Source organism: Athalia rosae, chromosome 4 (assembly GCF_917208135.1).
Source record: "Athalia rosae chromosome 4, iyAthRosa1.1, whole genome shotgun sequence".
Taxonomy (NCBI): Eukaryota; Metazoa; Arthropoda; class Insecta; order Hymenoptera; family Athaliidae; genus Athalia; species Athalia rosae.
The window spans coordinates 7800918-7822757 of NC_064029.1; the positions used below are offsets into that span (position 1 = coordinate 7800918).

At 47.4% G+C, this 21840-nt stretch overlaps 1 protein-coding gene across 1 annotated transcript in view; it reads left to right on the top strand.

Moving 5' to 3' along the window:
• Positions 1 to 21840, top strand: part of LOC105692599 (monocarboxylate transporter 10-like) — a 78198-nt gene that overhangs the window by 48030 nt on the left and 8328 nt on the right. The window contains exons 6-10 of the mRNA XM_048654726.1: positions 861 to 1034; positions 12568 to 12736; positions 14146 to 14310; positions 20823 to 21105; positions 21643 to 21817. Of these exons, the coding sequence (XP_048510683.1) occupies positions 861 to 1034; positions 12568 to 12736; positions 14146 to 14310; positions 20823 to 21105; positions 21643 to 21817 (966 nt within the window). The remainder of the gene's footprint in view (positions 1 to 860; positions 1035 to 12567; positions 12737 to 14145; positions 14311 to 20822; positions 21106 to 21642; positions 21818 to 21840) is intronic.

The window sequence follows — 21840 nt, forward strand, 5'->3', positions numbered from 1 at the left end:
GCTGGTCTCTACCGACACGCTCGAAATACTTGCAATGCGATATTATAATCGTCCTGCACTCGATGTACGTCGAAAATTTTACCGACTCCTCGTGTCTCGATGTTTCTTTTTGTTCGATTGTTCCTCTCACCTGATCCTCGACGCAACGTTGGGACAGGTGGATTCCTTTTCGTTGGGAAGCTCGACCGTACGCATGTATATTTATGGTATTACAGAGCGGTTCGGTGAACCCTATGCAGCATTACGGATGATTGCTTTCCCTAAACACATTAACAGGCGCCAGCCAGAGCGAACGGGGGGGGGGGGAGGGGCTGCTATCGAACTTCGATCGAAATGCAATGTTGCTGTAGAAACTGATACAGTTATGTACATGTACTGTAACAGGTTGAACACGAACGAGCGAATACAGTGTACCACCGGCCGCAACGTTATACCTATAGTTATACGCGCGAAGCCAGACCACGAGGCAACGTAGTGTTACAACTGCACGTAGGTTTTGATTAAATCGAACTGCGCTGACCGAAACTCGGAACTTGCCAAAGTTACGGAGAGGCGGGGGGGTAGTGGTAGCCGGGCACCGTGACATGCCGATAACCGGGTAGCCAACGCTGACGCGTCATGACGGCGTAACCGCAAAACGTATAACGAGTCGAGGCAGTTGTCGCACCCACCTACACCTCTGATCGCGATCCTTGGAAAATACACCGGGTCGCTCGCCGATACCGGCGCGTGTCCGTATAACGGCGATAATTTATCGGCGAATCGATCGACGAAATATTTGATTGATTCGTTGCGTGCGGATCACGGGGGTGAACGTGTAAACCCATCTCTATCGGGTGCATATTCATTTGCGATAATAGGAATCGACGTGGCGGGAATGAGGGCTCATTTCTACCCCGAAGGAGGTTGGGGGTGGCTCGTCTGTGCTGCCGGCTTTCTGGCCCTACTGCTCACCACCGGAATGCAACTCGCTTTCGGTCTACTTCACCTTTACGCTGCACGTCATCTCGGCGAACTTCACCTCATGGATATAGGTAAGCTGCATCTATTACGTGTGTACATGTATAGTTACTTTATATTGCGGAATATCAAAGGAAATACCTACGGTGCAGGTATCTTTTTCAAACTATCTAAAAATACACAGAGTTATACTTGTACAGACCTGTGAAATTTCGTTGACCAAAAAAAAAAACAAATCGAACAAGTCGGACCTCCGGAAGAACGATACGAAATTTTTACATCGAATATCATATCACTCGGTCGAATACCGGATGAATTCCGAGCACGTTGTTCGGACAAGGGTGAAGTTGATAATTTTTTACGCGAGTTGTATTCTTTTTTTTTTTTTTTTCTCGCGCTCAAAAATAGCAAAAAGCTAGCAAAGCGAAGGGGGTGCGAGGGCGTATTAAAAAAGAATGGAGATGAAAACGTTAACCCAACTTCACCGCATCGTCACGCCTCTTTACCGTTCAACCGCTCACAGATAAATTCCCAGCTAAGAAAAAAAGCCTTGTTTTTCAACGGGCAAAACTGGATTCCCTCCCCGATCCCACTCGCGATCTCCTCCCTCATGTACGCGTCGAGAATCAATTTGATACCATCGACGTGTATCCGCCTACCTCTTCAGATTGTATACATGTATGTACATCCCGTGCATATGTGCAGTGTTTCTCTCTTCGCATTCGAACAGAGACTCCGTAACTTGAATCTGCGAAACGTCGCGACGTTACGAATTTCATCGCCGCTACAGATGAATAAGAAAATCGAACATTTCTGACCCTCGATCGAAAATTGATAACAACATCAATCGACGAAATTCAGGCGCGAGGAACACCCTGCGCTGTAGAGGAGAGAAATCCGCGAAAGCGCCACGAGGAGATCGTGACTTCAATTCGCGCAACTGCATTGCGACCAATTAGCGAACTTACGGTAGTTCTCTTTGCCTCTGCTCAAAGTAGCGGGGAGCCCGGCGGGTGCGGTACATGCAGGTGGAAAATTGTGCGCGTGTAACGTACAACTGCAGGTTTATATCATCGCGATCACCGTTGTGTGTGAAATCGGTAGAACTCCCGGGAATATTGTGTTATATGTATACAGGAGACCGCGGGCAGCGGAAACGTTCCTGCGCCGTCGTACGATCAGGTGTGATGTACATAGGTTTGATACTCGAGGTACATAACGTCGTACCTCGGTAGGAACAAAAGCTATCTGGAGTCGGTCTCGTTGCGCGTCGAGGGCGTCGAGGGCGTCGAGGGCGAGCACGAAATGCCCGGCTGTTGTTGCCTACACAACATTGCTCGGTTATAATCAATACCTCATTGTCTTCGTTCTTCGCCGGTAGACCTACTTACTGGTTTTGATCGCTGTTACTCGGCGGCACCGGTGTGTCTCGGTGTGTGTACATTATGTATTACACACACACACATCGGCCGACGGGTATGTACAACCGACTTTGTATACATATATTCGTTACGTAAGGAGCGGGTTCTACCTTCGGGGCTCATTTACTAACCCTGTGATCCACGTGGCGAGGGAATTGAAATTCTGACTTGATTAAAACCAGACCCCGTGGTCAGGGGAATATTTCATCCCTCCATTATCATTGAAAAGTGAAGACGTGCAAGGGATACGTTGGGGATTTTTATTTCGTGCAGGACGTGATTTCGGAACCCAGGGGACGAGTCGTCTACGAGCCGCGCGACTACGACGGATGCCCAATTTTTGCCAGTTGTATTTTTAAATAATACGGCGACTGATGAGAATTAAAAAATTGAAAATTTTTTTTTTTCACCAAACTCGTACGAGCGAATGAAAATCAGGCGTCGCACCGTTGGAGCAGCAAGCGGATTTGAATCTTTGATGTTTTAATATCTCAATGGTTTGCGAAATGCACTTAGGATGCACCTATGCTTGGCAGCGATCCCTAATACGCGTGAAGAATGAACGTTTGTCTCGAAAGTTGGGGTGCCGAAATGTCAAGCGGCCTCGGGAGAGGCGAAAGTTAGCGGTAATTCACGAGCTAGCGAGAACAAGGTGGTCGGGAGTGGTGTTACGGCTGGCAGATGTGACGTTTAAAAAATAGGTGATCTCAAAAGCAGAGTTTTGCTCGTAATTCATCGCCGCCGACTGCGTTGCCGCTGCTTTTGCGAGGGGTGGGTGGGGGTGGGGGTCGAAGAAACGGGGAGAAAGGAGAAGGGGTCGCTCTCTGCGGAATAAGTTGCGGCGATGCCGCGGCGCCGCGGCTAAGATCGCTCGCTAACATCTTCGCGTACTTTTATTTACTTTCGTTTAGTTTTCTTCAGTTTTCCCCCGGCGGATACGCGACCCCCCCTCCCCCCCGTCCTCCGAGATGGAGGGAATGCGGATGAAAAGAAATCTGGAGATTCACGCGTTCCCCCGTCGAGATACCGGATCGTAAAAAGGGGTTCGCGCGCAAAAGATCGCGAATATACCCTACCGAATATTAAATATGGGGAGATATAATACCCCGAGCCTGAGCGAAAGTGGAACTACGATCAGATCCGTACGTACGACATTCGATCTTCTTATCGGGGAAGTTTCCCAAAGAGAAAAGAAGGGATGAACGGCGAAGAGTAGAGGTTTAAATTGAACAACTTTTTCGCCCTTCTTTTCTATAATTCTTTTTGTTTTTTTTTTTGTTTGTTTTATCGTCTCCGCTGTGTTTTCCAGCCACCGGCGCTCCCGCGCCGCACATACACCCACCGGTATAGGTAGAGGTAGGTACTCGTGTATATTTTCGGTGTAGCGGAGTCCTCAAAGTCCACACGAGGCCACGAGATGAAGTGAACGGAAGCGAGACCCTCGGCACTCGGGTGAATTTTTTTCTTTCAACCGGAGGGTGAGCGTGATGCTGAGTGGACCGAAAAGGGGACAAGGGCGCCCGAAACACGCCGAGATCGTATTTCTTAATAATGCCGCTCGTTCTCTCTTTTTTACGGTTCAAGAAACGTCACTTATAAGACGGAAAAGCTTCCGGTCCGATTATGTTTATTTCGTTTCGGTTTTTATTTATTCTATTTGTTTCTCTCTCTTTTCCCTCTCCTCTCCTTTTTTTTTTTTTTTTTTTTTCAATACTCCATAGATTTTTAGCCGTGATACAATCGCCGGGCTCTCTATAGGCGAAACACTTTGATCCGAACGAGCCCACGCAACGTGCCTCGACTTCTTTTTATCCCCGTCAATCGTAAATCTTGACGCGAACGCCGACCCGACTCCGAAAACCGGATGGAACCGGAGTAACTCTGGGCCCCCTTACGCGACGACGCGGACGCCCCTACGACCGGTGCAATTTTGTCATTGGGATTCAATGTGACCCACCGTATCTCCCAATGGTCCAGATTGGAGTACGCTACCCGTTCCGAAAGACGTTCGCCCATTATTCTTCGAGTCGCCGACGATCTCTCAAGGTCTCCTTCGCCCTCCCTCCCGACTTCCTGATTATCCACGCCTTGGGAAACCCTTTCGACTTTAACGTCAAGGCCTGCAGTTCGGGCTGTCAGGGATGGGTACCGAAGATGGGAAAATTTATCGACAGCAGCGCTTTTCAAATTCCCACTCCACATTTCCAACGCTATTTGCGATCACGCGAACCGATTATTCGTCAATTGTAGAATAATTTGTGCAATGCGGTCTGATTAAATAACCGTAATTCGAGTATATATTCCATTATCGATACCGCTCAAATATCTCGCGGGGTTCATCGAACAATTATAATCAAAGGATATCCAATTACCTCAGAAGGTGTATTGAGTTATCGTCAATCGACATACCTATCCCTACCGTGTAGGAAAGTTATCGATGTTAATTCATGTGATTGAATAAAACGTCGTTCATCTTTTCGTCTAGGTATCTCAATTGAAACTACGGTCGCCTTTCGACGGTGTTATTCGAAATTTGAAAACCCAAAGATTTCGCGATGCGTCGTACGAGGGGAAATTTTTCGTTCCCTCAATCGTCCTTTGTTCGGATGGGTCGCCGGATGGGGTGGAGGAGGTAAATAAAAGATAAGTGCTTTTTTTCACTTCCCAAGAACCAACAATGTTCAAAAGAAACGAAGTATCCACTCGCGACTCGCTTCTTCCACCCGCGGTCGCCCCGTGGAGGGGCTGAATTCACTCATGCGAGGTAACGCGTAACCTGCCTATTACACCGAAGTACTTATCCAATTAAAGCCATTTAACTTTGTCCCTCTCTCTCTCTCTCTCTCTCTCTCCTCTCTCTGTGCGAATCTCGCGAATTCCCAGAAGCGGCAGACAATGTTTTGCGGAGACGCTTCCCTTTTTCTTTTTATCAACTAAATATATTACGCACAGAAACGAACGGGTGTGCGTACACGCAGATTGTATACAGATACAGTCGAGTGCCTACTTAATTATAATTACACGCCGTGGAATCGGTGCTTGAAACCAGACGCAGAGCTTTAACGTACGTCTTCAACAACTCGTGGAGCTCGTCTTTTCATCATTTACCCCCATCCGGCCCACCTGACGGTTCGCGGAACGCCGTCATACCCATTAAATTAGTCATTTAACCCGCGATTTTTTTTTCCCCACGTAAAATACACCCCGTTATCTTCTACACGTGAGTTCGACTCCGCGAGCATCTTTCGACGACCTCGATTTCACCCCTCGTCGTCCAACCTCCGCACGCTCCGGATGCACTTCGAGACGTGAGAAAGAAGAATAGGCGCGCGGGCGGATATGCCCGTGGGGGCGGTGCGGTTGCAACTATTATTATCGTCGTCGTTATTATTATCACCGTTTCATCGAAAGATGGTTTCGAAGGGGGTGCGGAGGACGCGCGGAGGGCGCTACGAAAGGGGGGGAGGGTGGAAATGTATACAAAAGTGATAACGCGATTACTACGCCCGCACATCGTCGTCCACCCCGCGTGCGAGCGAGCGAGCGAGCGTACGTCGTCGTCGTCGCGTCCCCGGGCAACTCGCGGGACGCTCACGCCCGCGGCTCGTGCGATGAAAATATCCCCGTGGAAAATAAAGCGGTAGGAAAATACAAAAGGGAAGAAGCAGCCACGCTGACACTCGAGATAACGGAGCTCCCGCGACTCCCGTATACAGGTATACACGTGTACGGTGCGGCTCGGTCCGCCCGCGGGACCTTGGATGGTGCAGAAAGAAAGCGGAAATAAGAACGCAGAAGCGCGAGACCACCGACGGAGACATGCGGCGACGGTGAGTTTCCCCACTTGTCCAAATTCACCCCGGGACGCGATATCTGTTTTTCCGGAAATGTACATCCGCCCGATGCTTCTCCTATATCTTTTCTTCCGCTCCTCCGAGCTCTTTCCCCGTTTTCTCCGCGCCTCTCTCTCTCTCTCCCTCTCTCTCTCTCTCTCTCCTCGTCGATCAGTCTTTTTCCAACCCGCCGTCCTCCCCGCTGTACATCGACGCTGTCGAGGATTTTCTCGTACACACCCCCGTACAAGGAGGAAATGAAATTTGCACGCTCTGCCTCGCACAATCTGTTCGACCAGTCGACCCTGTCCTATTCTTTTACGAGTATATATTCTCCCCGTACCGTGGACACAGCCGATGCGCTTTGACCTAAACTTACCGCAGATATACCTAACGCGGTGCTTGCTTCCGATCCGCAAGAAATTACCTCGAGGAATAACGATTCATCCCGGTTGGGGTAATCCACTACAAAAGGGAGCCTTCGGTATTCCCCCGTCGCTTTTAGGCGGGTTACAATATTCATAGCTGGGTGTACAGGTAGGGTACAGGGGCCCCGTTTGATCCTTTCTCCTTTGGGGAAATCGTTAATTGTAAAATCAACTTTGAGATTCCGCGAATTTCGGGGGATGAGATAATTTCCAGGTGACGAGAGCTTATGCATACGGGAATCCGGGTTTAACCCAATTCGCGGGGAATTTCTTACACGTTCTTTTCCGACTAATTGATGAAAATTGAGGACTCTCGTTAACGTACTTTAATACAAGGTCTCCATACTCACGCCGCAGTTTGCGACCTCCCTACCCTTTGTACGGTATTCAATTATAATCACCGTCGCAAAATTCCCCGAGCATACAGACGCCGTGCGTCCACGTGTGGATCGTAAGAAATTTTCTTCACCCGCGGTAGCACTAATCGTCCCTAATTAGTGATAAATAATTAGGGACGATCGTTGGCAGCGGGAACCCCCGAATGGGTACGCGGTTCGTAGTTGCCGCGGCTGACGATGACGAAAAGGCGATGATGATTCTAGATTTATTCCCGAGGGATTACCCGTGAACGTCAGCGTTTCAGCGGCGAGGATAACGACGCGCTGTGTAACCAGAGGGAAGGGGGGGGGGGGGGGGAAGGGGGGGGGAGGAACCAACTCGGACCCTGCAGATGCTGATTCGTCGAGTGGGCCGACCTGTTGATTTTGTTACTTTGCAAACCCGGAATCGAGTTAACGTTAAAATGTAATTGGTTTATTTCATACTTGACCAGGGCTATTAAATTAGAACTCTACATTTCGGACGACGGAATAAATCGCAACAGCGGCAGCAGCGGCTATTCTGTTGACCCAGCGCCGCCCGACTTTTTACCATTTTTCCGCTGCGCACAAGGACGCATAAATGCTCGCTTTTACTTCGTGGAAAATGGTATTTTCACTGAAACAATGTTTAAACTGGCAATTTCGCTGCCGGTCGGTGCAGCTTCGCCGGTTATTCCCTAGCTACGGTGTAACACCACGTATGACATTTTCACCGCAAACCTCACTTTATGTCACGTGCCCATGTTCGCTGGTTAGGGAGATTCATTGGGAGACCGTTGCGGATATTTCAGCGACGGAACGTCGCTAGAATTCGCGCGGTGGTTCTCGTTCGAGAGGAGAAAAAAAAGGAGATAATCTACGCAATTTTATTAAGAAGGAATGAAAATTTCGAAACATTCGAACGAATTTTTTACGGAAAACTTACCAGACCGTTGATTCGACCGCGTTGTAAAATCTTGTTGCGAATCGAAGGGCGTAGCGGTTGATCGATTTTTTCTCTGACAATGAGTCGACTCCAATTAGAAGAGGGTAAAAGACCGGCACCTTGAATACCATACCTGTCCATCATTCCTCGTGCGGAATATGCTGCCGAGCTTTCGATTTCTATTTCTTTTTCTCTTTGTCTTTAAAATATTTCACGCTTTTTATGTCTCTCCGTATCCGCGTCACGATTCATCCACGAGCTAATGCCGATAGAGATAGGTGCGGTACGAAGGTATGTACACGTATATCGTGAGCACTCGTGCTCCCATTTTCTACATTAAAGTTACATATTCCGCGATAGACGCGGAGGTTGAAAAATTTCAAATTTTAACAATCAACCGGGTACAGGGGACGTATTTTTATCCCCCGGGGATGATCTTGTCAATGTATTTATGAGTGGAATCCATCGCTTCCCGTCCTATACACACACTCTGCACGTATACCGTAAGAATCTCAGGAAAGTGAACAACATAGGGAACTCATGAGCGCGAGAGAGAGCTTATGGAAGTTCCGTGAGTGCGAGACAGACAGACTGCCTGCCCCTCCGTTGCCTTCGAGTCCCCACTCCGCCAAATTGTAAACAGACCATCGCTAGAGCTGTCATCTAAGTAAGCGCGTTCGGGTTGAGAGTGTTTTTCTCTCACAATTGATAAAACAAAAACCATTAGCATCAATATGATTGACTTTGTTCCTTTGAATATTAAAAAATTTTCAAAAAAGTTCCCATTTCAAAATGAAGGTTTTCTCATGAAAATATAATTTTTTTTTTGTTAATGTAAATGTATTTAAATCTTTAATGATTCTAATTACAATTATTAATACTTATTATTCTTGATATCACAGACTTTTTTTTATTGATTTTCTTTAAACAGGCTATCACAGCTCTAGCGATAGTCTGTTTACAATTTGGCGGAGTGGGGACTCAAAGGCAACGGAGGGGCAGGCAGTCTGTCTGTCTCGCACTCACGGAACTTCCATAAGCTCTCTCTCGCGCTCATGAGTTCCCTATGTTGTTCACTTTCCTGAGATTCTTACGGTATACCTCCGGCTTTATTAATCCTACACATATATAGATACATATATATATATTATACGCGTATATGACTCTCGTCGACGATCACGAGGATATAAAATTTTTTACTTCCATCCCTTTTTTTATTTATTTATTTGAATTTTTTTTCCCCGTTTTTTTTTTTTTTTCACCTGCGCACGTACGTTCGAGATAAAAATGTCGCACCGCTGCATCGCGGATGTGATGAATTTTATCAAGCGAGATCGTCGCGGCATCCCGGTTTCTCCGTAATTACAACGGCTAGGCTTCGCGTCATCCCGACCACCCCGAGGGAACAGAGCGACAATCGCGGATCTGACCTGTTATTACGTTACGGACACCCGTCCCTTTAGAGTTGAAAGGTACGTTGCATCCCGAGCTTTTGACGTTCTCCGGCAACGTCTCATCCCTCGGGATATAAACTCGCGGAATGTATTTATTTATTTACTTTGTTTCAACTTCTCTCCGAGCGTGTAAAGCGAAGTAGGAGATTCTTCGAGTTTTCCCAACAATTGTCTGTGATTTGATCCTGAAATATGTAGGAATATAAATATGTATAGTATATTACAGCTGGCACGTAGGTACGATACGTGGCGCGGGTGTACGCGGTAAAAGTTTCGCGTCGAATTGTATAGTACCTATAGTTTCGTTTTTCGGTCGAGGGAATAAAATTTCATCGTCCGCCGGAGTCATTCGGATTTAGCGAATGGAATTATGCGACGGGATTCGAGCTGTGCGGACGAACGTAATATCCTGCGGCGATGCGGAATCTCTGTTATAATTAATCGATTAATGAGATTTCGGGCTGTTTTTCCTGCCCCCAGTCAATACGAGGTATCCAACTCCAACAATTACTCCGGTTCCGTAGCAGTTATCGCACAATATTAATTACGTCGGGTTAATTGAGAGGGTACAGGGATCCGCGGGGCATCACCAGCTGCATATCGGTTTTCCTATTTCGCTTTATAAACACGGTGAGACAGAGACAGAGTTTTGAGGGAAATCGGCAATTTCGTTATTCGCGTTACGTGTGTTCGAACCCCGGTTGCGTACGGGGAATAAATCGCGACGATAACGCCGCGATCCCGCGGCTGTTAGGAAAATGATAATCCGAAATCTATTCATCCGCGAACCATGCCCCGTTCGTATGCTCCATCGAATTTTTACCCCCCGCCCCCCAGTTTATCCCGCGGGACTTCCATCGGTCGCACGAAGAACTATGAATCGCTTCGGTTCGTCGGTTTTAATAGACGTTACACGTACACAGGCGCTTGTTAGCTTGTTTCGAAATATTCAATCACGTTTACACTTCGTCCGAGGCCCCTTCCGCGAATCGGAAAACTGCGACTACCCTGCGTGCCGTGTATATGTATGCACGCTTGCATGCGTTACACGGTGACATTGTTTGCGCGTCGCTCCTGATATTGAAAGCCAATACCAAAACCTACCAAGAACCGGCCAATAGTGAAACTAATGGACCGAAACGTTCCCTCTGGACCGTGACAACGTTCCCCGTTACCTCTACCCTGTACGTGTAGTTCTCGCGCGATATTACGTTCGTCCGAAAGTTATTCGCGTATCGCGCGATGACGTATTCCGCATTCTTTTTCCCCTCTGTTCCTTGTATTTTCATTCACCTTCACCCCGTCGTTTCATTCCTCGCTTTTACGCCCCAAGTAACAACCGAGATTCCAATTTCCAAGATACCGTACGTTGTACACACGTCCACCGTGCGTTGTAAATATGATTGGATAAAATCGGCTTATCGTTAACCTCCGCGTCCGAATTATTACAACCACGTTTTATTCTGGTACATTTACCCTCACACCTAGTCGGTCGTCATTTCGTAGACTCCGCTAGCTTCGGATAAATATATATCACTGAATATTTCAGACGAAACTTGAAAGCTTCGAACGCGCTTCGTGAGATCGGATGATCGCGGCTCACGATTTCCGTTTTCCCTCTTCCATTTTCCATTTTTCATCCGTAACGTAATGTCTAGTCCGACGCGACGCGGGGGCGACCAGTGTCTTTCTAACAATCGACGCACTTTCGATCGCTGCTCACATCCGGATGCGAAGAGTTTTTTTTTTTTATAAAACGAGACGCCAGTTTCCCGCGATACCCCCCTGGTATACGCGATTCCGTTCGACGTTGTATTATTTATCTGAAAAGTTTTCTTCCACTTCCGATCATGCCCGAATCTAAAGCGATCGATGTAGATTAGGGTAGGTTGAGAAAAAAAAATTTTTCTTCATTTTCTTAGCTTAGGGGCAGAATTTGTACCTTATAAAAAAAGAAGATTTTTCAAATGTGGAGCAAATTTTTTCACTTGATATTTTGAGGTAGCCCGATCGTTTTTTGAATAAATAATTAATCAAGCGGGATACTTCCAGCAATAAAATTTTTTCCACCTAATAATTACTCGATCGATTGCACGAGTAGATGATTTTGGCTATCAGATTTGGATTCCTGAGCTGATTGTATGTGAGATTACTCTTGAAAAACCAAGAAAAAATTCGATTTTTGAGCAAAAAATAAATCATTTCTTTAATTGGGTTTAATATGCTTTTCTTACGTATTTTGATCGTAGACCGACTTTGATTCGTCGCAATCCATGCATAGGTCGAAATATTCGAACTTCTCAATTCACCAGCGAACCCGAGCTTTGTTGTAGTCAGCGTAGCCACGGGCGCGCGGTTTGTTTTGGTGCGTCACCTCTGCTCAGCCCCGAAGGTGACGTCTCACAACAAAGCGCTACGCTGCTGGCTACGCTGACTCCAGCTACGCTCGGGCTACCTCAAAATATCAAGTAAAAAATTTGTTCCACATTTGAAAATTTTTCTTTTTCCATAAGGTCCAAGTTTTGCCCCCATGCTAAGAATATAAAAAAAAAAAAATGTTTTTTCAACCCACCCTAATGTAGATCTTGCCCGACTGATCACACCCTGGCGAACTGCGAAAACAAGATAACGTTATTACGATATGACAATTCATTACCACCTGATTAATTCATTCGATGAAAAGCTACCTGCACCGAATCATGAATGACTAGGTACCTGTAGTGGGGTGATGAATGCGTTTCCGATACGTATGTGCGTAGAGATGCGTTATACCCATCACGCCTATTCGGATGTACGATATTAATTATACCAGATCATTATATGTATGTGCCACCTGTCCTAACTCGCGGTATGATGCGTACAAAGGAGAATCAGGCGTCCCTTCAAGATCAAAGATGATCGCTGCTCACGGGGTCTCTTCTATTAAGCCACTCGCTCTCCGTTCAATAATTAATCCACGCGAAGCACACACGTCATTTCAACCAAGTTGCTCGCGAGATGGGTATCGCGTGCGAGGAGAAAACAAAAAGGAACAGCGGTTGTAAAGCAAAGAAGAAAAAGTAGAAGAAGTACACGCATTCCTCCCGATGTCGGGAGGACCAACTTTGTCGGTATCCCGGGCGCGCAGGGGTTCGCTAAAAAAGTTATTTCTCCTCTTTTATTTCAGCCTGGGTCGGAGCTTTGAGCGCCGCAGTGTCTAGGGGATCGGCGCCCCTGGTCGTCGGTGTCTGTCGACGCGGTAGCACCAGACTCACGGCTGTGATAGGAGGCTTCGTTTTGGCCCTCGCCTCGCTCTTCACATCTTTCGCTTTTCAGATGCACCAGGTATTGCTGAGGTACGTGGTGACAATCGACATTTATAACAATTGGTCTCGATTCGATCGTACCGCGATACCCGCCGATATACGCGGCGGGGGTATAAATCGTCCTTGTATCGTCATTGTGAACTTACCCTATCGGGGACCGGCAGCTTCGGGCTTTGTGCACGCGATATAACCCGGATTCGGTGCCCCCCGTACCCCCCGCTGACCGCTGATTAGTGATCGCGGCGGAAACGCAGCCTGTCAATAAAACAACTTTGAATAATCGATCGTTGCATCGCCTAGCCGCTGATTAATGCCTCGAAAACCTCAACGTGTAGTGATTGAACGATACCGCACGTACGTTGCAAGAGGAGAATAGAAGTAAAGAACGATCTCGAGTCGATCGCCGGGCCCGGTGAATTCGTCTGATTTCCATAAATTTTTTACCTGTCTTAATTTTAAAACCCGTACGCAATCGTTCGGTCAGAATTCGAATGCATCAGATCGCGCGGCCAACGGCTGCAGTATTAAACGGGTACCTCTGTAGCGTTCCGAAAGTTCGACCCGGCTGTTTTCCGGGGACAACTCTATAAACTAAGCGGGGTTGAATGAAAAGTTGTTGCGCCGAGGGGCAACGTTTGACCTTGTTTTCCGTTTAAGTACGTCCGTCGGTATTAATACTTTCCCGAAAGTTTTCTTCAACGACTCGAGTTTCGCGTCCATTATTTGCCCGTGCGCGTACAATGCAGGTATATGTCGGCGGGCTGATTGATTCGATTGTACACCTGGTACATTGCGAACGCGAGTATATCTAGATACCGAAATTAGACGCGAATATCAAAGACGAGCCGTATATTTTAGCCCAGATTTGGTTGATAAAAAAAAAATAAAAAAAAAGAGAAAAAATGTAGAGAGCGGGATCGGATGAATGTATACACGTGTAGTAGTATGTACGTATAAAAGGGTACGGATAATGGACATGCACGCATAGGCATCTGCTTTTTTCCATGAAAAAAAAAAGGAGAAAAAAACGAGAATGAAAAAAGAAAAATCCCGCGGTAAAAGAAACGCCGGAATACCACGGCCCTGCATCGGAGAAATGAAAACCCCGGCCTAATAAAAACAAGTAAACAAGGGAAAAAACGTGATAAAAAGCTCCGTGCTGACCTCAAAAGAGCTCAGGTATATTTGCACGGAGTTTCGGTAACGTCGAAGAGGTAAATGAGCTCAGAACTCGGATTTAGGTGATTCTTAATACCCTTACACATGTAACGCGGTAGCTTCTGATACCGAACTTGCGAACTTTTACCCCGCGGTGAATTTCCGCTACGATCGGCCGATGCTAGCTAGACCTTTCGTCGCACGGTTGTATCTACTCATCCGTTCGTCGAACTGTTTACAATTTTTGACCTCTGTTTATCGTTTCTCTACACGTGGAACAGTTACGGCGTCGTTCTGGGCGCCGGTGCCGGACTCGTCAAGGAGACCGCGGGCCTGGTGCTCGGCCACTACTTCCGGAAACGAAGAGAATTCGTCGAAATGGTGGTCCAAGCTGGAACGGGGGTCGGAATCGCCCTCTTCAGCGTATTCTACAAAGAGGCTGTCGGGTGAGTTCTACACGATAAATTCTCGCCCCGATCTTCCTTCCTCCCGTACGGACGACTTTCGGGACACACCCCGTTCTACGTTGATACGCGCATTGTAGAATTGGTAGAACGTGTACCGTGTATCTGCGGTTATGTGCGGAGCAGCTGGAATCACGTGTATTACCTCATTACGGTACATATACCTTGCAAAGTTGAGTTCCGAAGTACAAAGGATGGTGATGATTCTGCGGTGGAAATGAATTTATGCGGGGTGAGGGATGGAGAACATTTGCTGATCAGTCTCGCAAGAATCGTCGTCAACGATCTCCTTGTACGATACGAAACGATACGTGCGAACGGTGTGACACCTGTGTGCGTATTCATTTCCCGTAACACTTTCACGTTCGCAGGTAATATATTAATATGTATACGAGGTGTTGAAGCGCGCAGAGCTTGCAGGAACAACCCGTTGCACTTATCGTTTGTCTACAGCTGTTGCAGGGCTTATGCAAAATTGATATCGTTTCGGTTATAATTTTTGAGGGGGCAGGTTCGTCGGGGGTTTCAATGGACGCCGGTGGATCTTTCCCGGGGCACATATTTCGTAAGAATTACGGCTGAATTAAATCAACCAGAGGCCACCGGTATCCACCCCTCGCGCGAACGGGGAGACGCGAAACATTCCCCTGGGAGAATAATATCGTAGCCGAGTTATTTCATTATTGGAAAACCATAGCTTTACTTATCCCCCATATACATACCACCCATATTCGGTATTCCCTATGTCACCCGATAACTATACCTATGTATAGGTACGTAGCTCGCTTCGCGTCGCGTGCGACCGGGTGGTATAAACGTCGTCGTGCCGCGACTCGCGGCTTATCTCCGTGTGTGTGTGTGTGTGTGACGTGGTGTACCACTCCGCTCCACCTGAATCATCGGAGGATAATAATCTTCGGTTAAATAGCCTCCTATCTCGATCAACGCCACGTCGTCACTCGGAAAACCTCCGGCTTCTGCAATCGCCGCAAATTTTACGCTGTACCGATATTTCGCAAAAGTTTACTATCTCCGCTTGCAGCATAGATATATATTGCGAGCTACCGGAACTCTTCAACCCTTGAGTCTGAGAATGAATTTCCTGACATATTTATCCGATCCCGACATTGATTCTCGGAAGACTATCCACATTAAACCACATCTCAGCGATTGATATTAGCACATGTTTTTTGATCCGCGTTGATGCGTGAGTGTACGTAATGGGGTGTACGTAATCGCGAGGCCCTACGAAAGTTTCATAAAATGTTGGAATAGCAGCGACAAACTGGTCGAAAATCAAATACAGCCGAAAAAATATGTTGCGGCTATTGCCGCGAAGCGGGGGAAATGGTAATAAAATTTCCAATAAAAGAAACGCGGGGTGCGTTCTCACGTGTGTATAGGTGGTGTGCGCATAAAGCGCGCTTAACGTCCGACCTGGGACCTTGGGCAATATAGGGTGGGATAATCTATGCCTTCTTCCTTGTACGGTAAAGAAACCCCGCCGCGGTCTCTCCCTTATATTATATTTGTATGTCCCTGTAATTCTCCGGGCTCCGCATCATCTTCTTTCCTCCTTCTTTTTACCTCATATTCTCTGACAATCGGAACGCCATCGTTGGAATGGTTATCGGAGATCGCTAATTACGGCTCCGCGAGGCGTCACTTTTATACCGCACTTGATTTATCAGTTTTGCTCTTCCTATTTTTCAATTCGTAATTGTTACGGATCGCAGCATCCAATCGCCGAATTTTTATCGTCCGATGAAATTGCTTCTGCGATCTATAGCTGCCCCGGAATCGGGTATGTAAATAGAAAAACTCGATTGTTTCTATGTTTCTCTACGAGGATGAAATTATTCGGAAAATAAAATTGAACAAACATTTTTAACGTATAATATTGCGTTACATCAACCTCAACGTTCGTCGCGGACTATTTTGAGGGAGGTTAATTTAATTTACCGATACAGTCAGCCGTATTTCTCTATTTCTCACGAAGTACTGGCTGGACCTCAGCCAGTCCACTCGCGGTCAATTTATTTACCTTATTCCGCATTTGTGATAAAACAAAACAAAAAAAAAGAACACAAATCTAAATAAATGGAGAAAAAAAACCAACGGAACCGAAGTATTCCGCAATAGCGTAGGCAAAGAGCGATTTCGATCGCGCGGTACAATCGGAATGCTAATTCCGTTAAAATGATAGATCGACGGTGCCGATGTGATTTTGAAATCTGTTACCCGCAGCGCGAGGGGCGCCTGTCGTTTGTAGAATATGCATGAAACCCGTGGTACGGGCTGAACCCGAACGGGCGAGCGGTTGCCTTTGATTCGATATTAAACGCACGTTGATTATAACGCGGTAATAATCGAGCGGGGAAATTGGTCTCGTCGATATTCGCCCGACGCGAGGCGTCCGCGCGATGCATCTCGTCGCGAAGCCGGTGCTCCGGGCGTTTGACGACGTGTAACCGTACCATACGCGATACACGGCTCGTACTACGTACGCGGGTATACGTATAACGACGTAGGGTATAACGTAACGCGGCACCTCGTCGTCTCTGCCCGCGAACTCTCGGGGGAGCGAAAGCGGCGTCCCTGCGCTTCGTTTTGCACCCCTGTGCGTGATCGAGCGTCGCGACGCGTGCAACATCGACGCCGAGTACGTCGAGTGTTGACACCGTCGCGACGCTCGCGTTTCCCCGGGAAAAGCCGTTCCCCGTTGACGTTGCCTCCCCGCAGCTACCGACGTACGTCCGACGAACGACGGGGTGGTTGAGCCTTTACCGCGTTACGCTCGCCGCTTGCTTACCGTCCCGCGGAGTAAAGCCGGGCGGGAGTCGCCGGCCGCACCGACCAATTTCCGAAGCTTCGTTAATTCGCGTTTTCCTAATACCGATTTGACCGGTTTTAACCGATGCTTCTCGCCGCGGGATTTACCGCCCTCCGCGCTATACTTCGCCCTATGCCGATCGACTCGAAATCTCTCCGACGTAACGCGGCGCGCACGATGCGTCGCTTCGATATTATTTATAACCGGTAGATACGTTGCGCGTAGTAGATGCTTAACACGTGCCGTTATAATCCACACCGTACTCGTGTACCACGTTTTATGTACTCAAAAGCTCGTAAACTTACGGCAAACGTTAATTGCCATGCATGTAAATTTTGAAACGCCTGCAGCAGCCACGGTAGACTCTCGATACGCATGCATTTATGCGAACATAGGTAGTTACATGTAACTTATGTATGTACCCGTAAGTGGGTTTACGGTGGTGTAAAATCGAGGAGCATTTTCTGGGTATTACGTATACACGGAGTCGTGAAAAAACACTTGGAAACGGTGAAAGGTTCGCTCTTTGCTCGCTAAGTTAAATCAGAGTTTAACAACTCGAAACTGAGAAGAATTTCGTTGAGCCGATACTTAAGCGTACCGCGGCATTTTGAAATGAGTCTAATTTGATAGCGGCGGCGGTAAAAGCGGCGGCGGGTACCTCGCGGATTGCCTCGTTGAATCGGACGGGTGTGATTTACACGTCGGAATCGAGCGTCTTACCCGCGAGAAATCCCGCGGGACGATCGCCGCACGTATACCGATCGTGAGCCCCTTACCCGCGGTATTCCACGTACACTTACACGCAAGCGTTATATACCAAATTCGCGGGGATTCGGTGCAAACACCTGGTGCACGAGGGGGAGGGGGAGGTACGGGTGCGGAGCTACGCCCGCGCCAGCGAGTGAAATGAAGTGGCCGATATGAAATGAAACTTGCCAGAAACGAGCGCGATCAACACAAACTTCTGTAATTGCCAACTAATGAAACCTTCGAGAGTACCGAACGCCGTAACAACGCGCGGTGTTCAACTTTCGAGCTTTAATATTACCTTGTAACTACCCGCTAGTAGACCCCGACGGTCTTCCACCCCTCTCTCTGCCTGCGCACCTCTTGCACTTTGTCTTACCGACCCTCTCTCCGGTCTTCCTCCGATGCACTTGGCTACACTTACCACCCCTCTTCCCCTCGACCTCTGACTCGCGAGAGGTCGGGAGACGCGACTCGATTCCGACGCGAGAAAATAAAATTTAGTATACAGTGAGAAAAAAATGTAGTTTAACACGTATTCGGGATATTTTGATGTCGATAAATATACGATAGGGAGATTCGGCATTTTTACCGGCGAGTTTCGGCCTCGTGATAACGCGATGGACTTTTCACCCTGTGAGTTAATTTCGATTTCCGGTTGAAGTATTTTATAAAAGTGATAATCGCCAGTTTGAGATTCGCTGTAAGATCCGTTAAATGGTGATTCACGATCGCGCTTCTTTACCCCGGGTATAGGAGCGTTGGAGCGGTCGATTTTTCTCCACCCTTCCATTCTCGCGGTACATTGAACCGATATCAGAGGGGACTCGTACTACTACTAGTTGCGAATCGCGCTGTATATAACGCTCGAGATATTTACGCGACGTATTAATTTGACGACATCCGATAACGCTTACCTGTAGCCGCCGCAGGTATAGAAATATAACCCGGAGGCTCAATTTAAGAGGCTTTCGGTGTTACGCGAATTCCCCGTACGAGGTATCATTGAAATTGTTTTAATGCGGATTTCAATCCTCCGATTTGAATGGGACCGCGATCCGGAGGCAGTAAATTATTAAGACGACGATACGCGTACGTATGAAAAGGTGATTCCAGGGTGAACGTGTGTAATCGGCAAGCCGTGAAAACTCTGGTACGTCCTACCCAACGAGATGTGTGCGTTTTACGTGTGTATCAGGGTTAATTTTATACCTGAACGTTTCGCAGCGCATTCGTGTTCCCGTATGGTGCGCAGGTATATTATACCGTGACTGCAGTGCACATTCATCGAGGTGAAACGTTGATGTTTGATGTTCGTGCTCTGCTGAGTTTTTGTGCGATAATATTTCAGAGTAACGGCAATTCCCGCGTCCCGCTGTTGCCGTTGCCGGTTCCCGTGTAGAGCGGGAATGTCACGTAGTCTCTCTCTCTCTCTGTGTGCGTGCGCGTGTGTGTTTTGTGTGCAGGAGTCACCGGAGCGCCAAGTCCAACGGGAATTCAAGGGGAAATGCATTTCCTATGATCCAAGGAATGCATTGGATATGGACCGTGCGAAATGCACGTATACGCCGATATATCGTTTAAAGTTCCTAAACTGCGGATGGGATATATCAGCGTGGAAGATACGGCGTCTGGATATTTTATTCCGCCTCTGGATCTAGCGACCAACTACGAACTTCGAAAGCTTCGAATTTCGGCCCTCGTCGGCGAAGAAGCGAGGCGATTCCCCGACCAAAAACAAGTCTTAAAAACCAAGAAACTGTAATTTAACGTTTCGACTTTCCCCGAGCTTTTTTTGCAGCTGAGAAACCGCGTTCTCTCTTTTTCTCTTATTTTCGTCGAGTGGACTCCACGTGAATCGAAAATTCTAATTATTCGCGATCGGGTGTTTGCGCCTCCGGGAAATTTACAACAAAACTCTGCGGATAGGGATCGTTAGAGACTTCTTTTTTCACTCGCTTTTGATTACTTTTTCTCCGCCCTAGTCCGTTCTTTATATGCGAGCTTTAAGTTAAACAGAAGGAATCCCGAGATCGATATCGATAGTTCTTAGTTTGCTTTTACGTTATTCCTTTTTTCTTCAAAGTTGTACGTTTTCATCCGAGTCCGACTCTCCGCGATTCGGAGTGCTTTTTCGTTTGTTCGTCTTTGCCCGATACGCCGGAATTTGCTTGTCCTTCGGCTCCGACCGAGAAAACAGGGCTGCTTTACTCATTTCTTTTCGTCCGTATGATGAGTGGAGTAACTTGTGCGAAACTTGTTTTTTTGTTCACCGCAAATTTTTTCCCCCAACGGCTCGTTTGACTCTCCGTATTATTGATTTATAGTCCGTTCGTTCCGTGCGTTTCGCTCGTGTAATGAAATCTTTAAATCAACTGCCACCGAACGCTTATCTTTATTCATTATTTTTTAATATTCCTCGTCGCAAAAGTTCCGTGTACCCACAACATGCGCGATACATCGAACCTTCGAAATTCAGCTTCGATTGCCGCTAAAATTGATTTCGTTTTCATGAGATTGAAACTCCTCAAAAAAGCTCCACAACGTCGGCGACGTGTTATTGAATTTCTACTCGCCTAGGCCGGTGAGAAGAAAGAAAGAATCCCAAAAACACCGCTCAAGTCTCGGCCCAGGTTCATTACCCTTTCAGTACCTATCTATGATCCCGGGTAGCTTTTATCCTCAGGCTCGCCCTCGATCATCCACCGCGAACCGCAGCAGACATCCTGCGGGGGTCTGAGTTATGTGTTTAGATAACGTCGTGAACGGTGACAGGAGTTAATTAGCCTCGTCAAAATTGGGGTGGGATTAAAATATCACGTTTATCTCGATGCCGTTCACCTTGGCATATAACCTTTTCCGCCGCACCCTCGGAAATATTTTCATTCTTTTTTATTTTTCACGTGCGCAGAAAATTAGGATGGAGGTTGGGTCTTCAGTCCGTGACGGGGGCCCTATCGTTGGCCTTTTTTCTGGGTCTGATCTACAGGAGTGCGTCGCTTTATCACCCTCAACGGCGGGCTATACTCCATTTGAAAAATCAACAGAGCAAGGTCAAAGAGCGGAAACCAGCCCTGAGGACACCCAGACCACCCTGGGTGGACTTAAGTCCCTTGGGGAGCCGCCCTGTCCGGATGCTGATGCTTGCCGCGGGAGCTGCTGGTTTCGGTCTCTACACACCTGCATTTTACATAGTAAGTAATTCCTGAATCTCTATAAATTTTCGCACCCGTTTCTCCCGCACGTATCCGTTATGATTTTACCTGTAGAGCTTTCCAACGTGGCAAAAGCCGAAGTTCGATCGATCAAGTGTACACGGATAACGGCGGGTGATATATAAGGTGTACGGTAAAGCTAAAAGCTAAAAAGCGCAAAGTTCATAATTGATTCGCTCGGGAATTCCTATACTTATACATCGTACATTATGTACGCTAACAGTTATATATTATATACACACTCGAATGTACCGGCTAATCAATTTCGAAGCAGCTACGGTCGTACCGGGTAGTTTTATATACCCGGTGGCATTAATACTGCAATTTCAACCCCGGCGCGGAGAGTTTTAAATATCTAAAATTGGACGCCCGCGAACTCCTTGCCGCATGAGATCGCGTTACGAATAACTACCTACACCTAGCGAACGTCTGTGACGGTCATTCCTTACGGCTTCCGCTACCCCCTCCGTCCTAATTCCGGGGTTTCGCAAATATAGAAAAATCACGTGATTCCAGGCTCTCCAAGGATACCAGGACGGTTTGGAGGCCAGCGCTCTGGTCCTGCTGCAGACGTGCCTGGGGCTCGCCGCCGCGTTGGGTTGCGCCGGATGGGGGGTGGTCACGGCCAGACCTTCGGCCCAGTGTCTGGTGTCCCGACAATATTTATGCCAAGCAGCTTTGATCGGTGTCGGTTAGTATCCGCCTTGACCCTTT